General features: G+C 38.3%; 1 protein-coding gene across 1 annotated transcript; it reads left to right on the forward strand.

Annotated features, from left to right (window-relative positions):
- Nucleotides 1-699: 699 nt before the first annotated feature.
- LOC145477822 (uncharacterized) lies at nt 700-6,839 on the forward strand. The gene is made up of 2 exons (XM_081455666.1): nt 700-2,278; nt 2,426-6,839. The coding sequence occupies exons 1-2, from the start codon at nt 2,035-2,037 to the stop codon at nt 2,887-2,889; spliced, it is 708 nt and encodes a 235-aa protein (XP_081311792.1). The 5' UTR covers nt 700-2,034; the 3' UTR covers nt 2,890-6,839.
- The last annotated feature ends 1,299 nt before the right edge of the window (nt 6,840-8,138 follow it).

Here is an 8,138-nt window from a genome sequence, read left to right on the forward strand (position 1 = left end):
TCCTTTTGTAAATATATTTCTCGATAGTCCAAATTGACTGAGATGAGACAAGGAAATATTTATTCGGTAACAAGACGTCCTCTGGGCAGAAGTTTTTATTGGCATTCTCGCGGCCTTAGACGCGACTGAATACATGTTGCTAGCGCAAATGCTTGTACAATGTCAATTTGCGAGCTTTTTGAAAGGAATTGTTTTTGAAGCTTAAGTCGATTCATGTCTAATGGTTTCGGATTTAGGAGGCAGAAGCTTTGAATGAATATCCAAACAAATTTGCAAATTATGAAATGTCACTTTCTATCCAAGTCCTCGGAAATTTTATTCATTTGTCTGATGAAACCTTCAAGGTGTATTTTCGTTTTAAATCAATTTCCTTTCTTCTTTGGTGTCACGAAATGTTATAAATGACGGAAAATTCGCGAATGGCCTGCTAAGTGTTAGCTGATTGCGCGTTGATAGATTTTGAAACAAAAGCGAAGTCGATTTCGAAGTATTTCACTAAGCATGGCGTGAGATTATCCTCCTTTTAAGAAAGTACATTTTTAATACAGCCTTATGTGACTATAAATATCATCGAGCGATAGCCACTCTAAGACTCGACCTAAATGGTCTTAAGATTATTTTCCATTGTTTACCCTTTCATTTATCTATGAAAAGGAAAGAATTACATAATAATATTGGATTTTCTCAAGCGCGGATCGGGTTTTTATTACTCAAATACTGTTAAAGGGATTGTCATTTATTCCTTTCGCTATTGAAAGCCATTGAATTTCCACGTTCAAGGGTTAAAGAAAGGGATTAACTACAGGCTGTAAAACGGTGCAAACGACTTCGAACTATCGTTGAGAAATGAATTTCCTTAGCCTCTGTTGAAATCGCTCATATTTTTTCTATTTTAAGTTTGGCAGGTTGGAGCATTGATCAGCGTCAGCTTTGAATTGCTGTTTGAGATCTTCAATCTTCAATTCATCAATCATGTCACTTCTTCTGTCAAGAAATAAAGACTTAATATCTCTTAGGCGAAACAAGTTGCTCCAAAATACAATCACCAATTGCGTTTCACTTCATTAGCATCTCATGAAATTTTCCAGCTGTGTTCACTTAGGCCAATCATCCAGTCATCAAAATCGTTTGAGTGGAAACAACCTCAAATGGCAGAAAACCATTAGCAGTCCTTCATAAGATTCTTTTCTCGACGCTCTTTATCACCTCCTTTCACTCTTATCGCCTGAAACTCTCGTTAAAAGCTCCCTGATGCTCTTAATTATTTTATGCCTTATCGCTCGCATCTTTTCAACAGAACGCGTTATGTAAATTTAAACTGCCAAGCCGCACGTTGCGGCATTATTTAACACGAGCCAGAATTCGCTGATGGACTCTTGAAGCTTTCTAAAAAAAGCATCTTGTAGCGTTGTTTGCGTTTTGAGTTTTGGAGGAAGTCTGATACACTGCTCTGGGGCGTGATGACTGAATGTTTGTTTTCAGTAGGCGTGAAGCCAATCAAATCCTTAACCGCACGACTAAACGCTGCGTTTATGACATGGAGCAACAAATGGTCCACTTTAACTAAGAATACCTTTAAAAGAAAAGCTTTTCATGATTGTAGTTCGACACCAAGGAGGTAATTGACGAATTGTTATCCCTCAGCCAATTGAAAAAGACAAAACATGAACGCTTTTAGAATGACAACGTGTCTTGAACTAATTGATAGCGGCCAAAAGCCAATCACAAACAACGCTTATCAGTTTTCCTGGGTTTTTGTATAGGAGGGGGAGGAGGTGATTATTCGTGCTTTCTCGTGGTTCCATTAGTCCTCACCTCTAACCAATCACAGACGCGCATTTACATGTCAGCCGTTTAACAAGTTTGACGTTTTTATTCCCGATCATTATCACTGACTTAAATTGTCGCCTCGCATGCCCCAATGCATTCAGCCCGACACAAACGATCTTTGTTTGCCATTTCTTAAGCTACAGAAATTACTACAACTTCAGTCTCAAATAAGATTCGCTGAGACCTCTTTACGCGCAGCTAGGCATGGAGGAGAAAGCGAGATCGAACCCCTTCTCGATTTCCAATATCCTCAACAACGGCAGCTCAAGAGAGACTAGCAGGAAAGACACGGATAACACAAGTGACGCGGGAGGAACTATAGATAGACAGCGCTCAGAATTTACAAGAAAACAAGGTTGCGAAATCTACCGGCCTGATGCAAGCCCCTTAGAGCTCGACAGAAGAGTAGAATATGACTTTGAAGACTGGAGTAGAACGTCTGTTGAAGGTTAGTACCTCACAACATGTGCGCTTCCGGTTACTGAGTTGTAAATGGTATAATATAAAGCAAAAGGAGTCGCGCTGTTGTGCTCAAACCAAGATGGGCCAAATTTTCTATCCACCGTCTAAAATATTTAACACTTGTCTCTCACAGACTCCATAGAAAAAGACGATCAATCGCCGGAGGACGACAGGAAAGATGTCAACAAGAAACGAAGGAAGAAGAAAACAAGAACGGTGTTCTCTCGAAGTCAGGTCTATCAACTGGAGTCTACTTTCGACATGAAGAGGTATCTCTCCTCGTCCGAACGCGCCGGTTTGGCAGCGCAACTTCACCTGACAGAGACACAAGTTAAGATTTGGTTCCAAAACCGACGGAACAAGTGGAAAAGACAACTGGCTGCCGAGATGGAGGCCGCCAGCTTAGCTCAGGCTAGTCACCAGAGAATGGTACGGGTTCCAATTCTGTACAGAGAACAGAGCCGTCCTAGCGAAATAACCCCTCATGCTCCTTATTCGTTTTATCATCCATCGTACCCCGGAATGCAGTACCCACAACACTACTCGCAATTTTTGCCTCCTCATCTAAGAGTGCCGCCGATGTCGTCCCTGTTATAACAACGAGTTGCTGGAGAGAAGAACAATGACGTAGTCGTGACTACTCGCTTTCCACAGCCAAATAAACACTCAACCGTGGACTTAAAAAAGCCTCGTGCTAACATTTTAGAGCTCAAAACATTTTACCTCAAAATCTAGACAAGTCAAATATCTAACGGGAATCACTTGTTTTGATACCTGAAAGTAATATCAGTCGTAACTCTAGGATATCTAACGGGAATGTGTTCAGTGACCAAAATGTGACAGTGGCGTGATGATGGCCGACGTTTGGTAAGGAAATTTTGAGCATTAGTATTTCCCATTCCTTGCCTACTTTAGTAGTACGTCTTTACATACTCACAAGCTGGGATGGTTGATTTAGGTTGTAAAGGACTCTGCAGTGTTTACAGTTGTTATTTACACCTATTTATACAACACTGAAATCGATTAGGGCTAAGAGATGAACCACTTTATATGCTGCACGTAATATTTAACCCTAAGTTACGATCGAGCGACCTCTATATTTTATTTTCGATCATCTGTGTGGGGATGAAATTTTGCAAAGTGAAACCCGATTTTCATAAATTTGTTCGAATTCGTCGTATTCCCAAAACTTCCAGTGTAATTACGAGGTGAAACAAGAGATGAAGAGGAACCATTAACGAAAGACAGCTTTCAACTGAAGATGCTTGTATGATTGATTATGCCAAACTCACGAGGATAAAAAGAAAAACGATTAGTGAATTTAGAGTTTTTGGTCCAAATTGTAAAATATGTCTTAAACTGTAGTCAAATATTTACAATAAAAGAAAGAGTTTGTAAATTACACGCCACAACAGAGTGCCCTGCCTTTCAAACGCTGCCAATTTAAAACAAGTATCACGGTCGTTCATAGCTTTGTTTTTTCTCAAAAGATATCATTTCTCAATATAAATTAATCATATTCAATGAAAGCCGGAGCGCGAGAAAATGTCATGGCTGTCGAGGAAAGGTTTCTGGCTGCTCACTTAAAAGGAAGCTACTTGATGAACGATCTCGACACCTCGAAAGTGTTAATGAATTACTTCACCCCCCAGTAAAACTTAATTATTCCTTTTATTGGGCTTTCGAAAGGTGAGAAAATGGTGTTGAGGCACTATTCACAAAGGAGTTATGGATTTTCCATGACAAAGAGCGTAGTACTGATTCGTAATCGTTATCAGGAATTTGTGAAAAGGCCGGAGAGCTTTTCGCTCATTAATGTTTTTATCTTCAGATAAAAGAGAAAAAAGCCTTTATCAGGCTAGCTAAAGAGTGAGCGAAGGTTGAGCGACAATATATCTTAGGATAACGGCACTCTTATAATTTCCCGATTAAAACAAATAATACAGTTTATTGAGTTTTGGACCCAGTGAAGGGGCTACCTCAGACGAGAAATGGTTTAAGGCTGAATTTCCGTTCGGTTTGGCAAACGTGAGCCCAATTTTCACGCGTCTTTGTCACATTATATTAACATCACTGAATTCACATTTAAAAGCGATTTACTTTTCGAAACCGCATGGCATTTTAAACAGGTGAACCTTAGCTGTAAGAAAGTCACTGGTACCGGAGTGGGTCACGGTAGTGTTTAGTCAGAACTGACGCATTGGTTGGAATATACGAACAAATTTATACAGGGGAGCTAAATAAATAAAGAAAAAATATATGGGTGCCGACACAAATTGTAAATCTTGGATGGAAAACTCGAAAATGGAATTGTGAAAAACAGGGAAATTTGTCTATCAGGCAATCTCATGCAATGAACAAAGACAATTAAATATTCATGGTAAAAGTGATGTTTAAGACAAAATTTTAATGGTATCATTATTCACTTGGGCAAGATCCAAGCTCACGGCATCAACCTAACAGTCTGCAAGCCTGCAGTGCTGAAGCAACGAGACGAGGTTATGCGGCGGCAGTGCAAAGTTAAAAGTTTGTTTGCTCGTGTTATAACAATTCAAGTGTTCACGCGAGGCGGATATTGGACCGTTTTGCCCTCAATGGAAGCCATGAATAAATAACAACCGCAATTTGGCATTGAACTACTTGCTTATCGTTAGTGAAACAGGAAATTTTAGGTTAATGGAAAACATTTGCCTGTGCCAAGATATTTTTTAAAACCAGTGGAGTACACATTTGAGTGCTAAGATTAGTTCAGGCGATAAGTTGGTAACCCGCTGCCTGTGTTAAACGAATTGCTTTTAGTGTCGATTAAACGCAGACTAAATGAGGATGCTTGCACGTGTTATAAATCCACTACCAAACGGTCGAAAGCCTGCTTTTGTAAGGGAAGAGCTACCAGGGTAAGCGAGACGATAGGCAGTCATTAAGATACAAAAGAACAACCAACAATGGAAGTGGCGCGTGAAATAAAGACATCAAATTTGTTGACTTAAACTTCTTTGCAATTCGACAACAAAGACATTGAGCGATGTGTTGCCAAACACAGTAAAATTAATAAGATGGGGCTAGTTTAGAAGTTAACAAAATTCCCAAAGCAGTCAGTTTGAATTATGTTCGCTGCGTCAAAATAAAATGCAGAGGGCTGGATTGTTTATAATTAACGAATTGAAGACATTTTAAAACCTCCATGATTATTTTAAAACTTATTGATGTCAGCAGCTGCTCAGTATTCATAACTCAATCTTTTCGCAAAAACTAATTTCATTGACATGCAAACACGTGAAACGCTGCCAACTTTTAGACATAATGGCCAATTTTGCGTTCATGTGTCGAGGTTGGCGAAATTAAAAGGTTGAATTATAGGAGGAAGTGTAACAAGACAAAGAAAAGTGGGATATATCACTGACCTTGAAAGCGATGCGAACTTTTATCGCACTCTTAATAGTAGTAATATCTACGTGCTTATTATAACCACTTCTATTGTTTCACCTCTCGTTTTCTTAATTTAATACGTTATCTGAACATTTTCAGTTTTGTTTACAAGCGCAAACATCACGAAACCTATTAGCTGAAATTTGGAGTAAACGCAAGACTAGCCGTCGAGGAAATGGGGCAACAGTTTTCAGTAACTTGATGCTATAGTGTTGCGTAAATGGCTAAAAAGTAGAAAAATGATTAATTTTATTGAATTTAAATTATCCCTTTTCAATTTTTTGTGGTCATTTACCAGCGGGGAAGCATACTGATAAGCCTGATAACAAAGCGATAAAGCATACGTAAGAGCAAAGCAATCAAATTTATATATTTATGGTTGCCTGGTGCAACCCTAAAAAAGAAAACACCAGTTTGAACGAGTAAGAAGAGACAAATACACAGCTTTTCTGAAAATCGTGATTTTCCGCTCTGGGGTTTCCAATTGTCTTTGTTGAATAGAATTTGAAGAGTACGTGAGACATAAATTTGAACAAGAGGAGTCTGTCTACAGCTACGTTGTTGCTATGCTATGAAAATAAGGCGTGTAAGTAATAAATAGATAATGGTTGACAGCTACCCCCAAATTCGTCTGTTCAGTAAAAAGTGGATGATTGTCTGATTAAAATATTGTCATTTCTCAGAGTCCTTTTTGTTATTGACTCGGGAAACGAGGAATATTTCCTTAAAGAGGTTGAAAGAGTCATTATCATGATTAAAACTTCCCACCAAGAAATCGGGCATATATATTCCGTAATGCACGTCTTCCGGTATATGCGGACGATACCAAGGGATAACTCCCTGAAGTGCTGGTTGATCAAGATAAGCTGATTCTCTATTACCAGACTTATTGTTCTGTAGAACTAATAGTGGGATTGCAGGCGGTCTTTTTCCGTTCATAATGGTATGTTAAATCATATCTTCCCTTTTCGTCGGACCTTTAGAATCTGCCTTGGATAATTAGGAGGTCTGAAAGCAAAATGCCCTCCAGTTGAGTTCAGATTATAGCCAATTGGAAATCATTTTATTTTCAGTTTCTATGTCGTTTCTGGGTGAACATCGTCACAACTGAGCACCAAATGTAAAACGAAATTATAAGTGAGACTTATTCCAAATACTCATATAGTGAAATAAACGCGTATTAAACGACTAAACTGAGCCCAGAATTAAGCTTCTTCAGGAAAGATTTAATCTTGGCAGAAGGAAGGAGATATTGTAATTTGTTGTTTTAAAGTTAATAGCCGAAAATAGAATTCAAATTACTTGCTTTTAACTCGCGAAGGAAACAGATATTTGCCATTTCAATGTTTATTGATAATGGTATTTTTCTCAGTCTGTCAGAGATGAAGGCATTTTTGCTCAAGCTGTTAAAAAAATGATGCACTGTAATAATATAATCTAGGAAGCTATCTTTACAAAGGATTACATATCACAAGAAATTTCAAAGAAATGCTGCTTAAACTTGAAAGATCCTCGACAAGAATTTTAATTCATTTCCTTCCTGATAGTCGTTAATCATTCTTAATTCTTATAATGGCTCCTTCCAAGTTGTCAAAATCTCAAATAAAACCATTATCGTCGATCTCTTACGGAAGGTCTCACTGAATATGTTTTTGAAGCTGTTTAAAATTCATTCATTTTTAAGCAGCTAGTTTTGTAAGCCAGTCGGTGAAGTAGGTGGCACTTAAATTAAGTTGTTTCTCTTGCAGAAATGTCAGCAAATAAAAGCTTTTCACATTGTTCTGTTTGTAACTTATTTCCAGTATAACTAGTACTTTGTATCGCTGAAACAGTTAAAGTTTGTGTGCTCCGAATACTCAGTTGCTTGACAAAGAACATTTCGGTCAGCTTTAATTTTTAAAAGTATGATTTTTGTCCTGGTGAAAAGTGATTTGAAAATTGAAAATAATCGATGATTATCCGTGAGGCTAGAATCAACTCTTTTGGTTTGCCATGCATGGACAGTGATTTTGTTGCCGTCACCCTCGGTTAAGCGATAAGTAACGATAAATAATGTGCTGTATGAACTGTGTGAGCGTCGCTGTTCTCTGAACCATAACTCTAAATTCTCCGACTTCGTGGCCACCTTCTACGAGTATTAACTCGGCGCACGCATTAAAAACAGAACGTGCTTAGTAGACCGTCAGAGCACTGTCTAAAACACCAGCATAAGTTGGCTTCAAGTTTGTGGACTTTCGAAACAAATATTTTATTATATAGACACAAGTGTTTTACTGGAAAATGCGCCATTCATAAAATTCATACGAAACCACATCCGGGACTCGAGTGGCGTATTTTTCATATCCTCACTAGTAAAGACATCGATGATTTCACTGATATCAATTTTGTCTCTTAAATTGTTCTTAAATTCGTTGGTG

Source organism: Orbicella franksi, chromosome 2 (genome assembly GCF_964199315.1).
Source record: "Orbicella franksi chromosome 2, jaOrbFran1.1, whole genome shotgun sequence".
Lineage (NCBI taxonomy): Eukaryota > Metazoa > Cnidaria > Anthozoa > Scleractinia > Merulinidae > Orbicella > Orbicella franksi.

What these genes read in the sequence shown, in the direction of transcription:
- LOC145477822 (XM_081455666.1), top strand. Translation starts at nt 2,035, where the DNA reads ATGGAGGAGAAAGCGAGATCGAACCCCTTCTCGATTTCCAATATCCTC. An exon ending in GAGTAGAACGTCTGTTGAAG is followed by an intron (nt 2,279 to 2,425) that starts GTTAGTACCTCA and finishes TGTCTCTCACAG; the next exon opens with ACTCCATAGAAAAAGACGAT.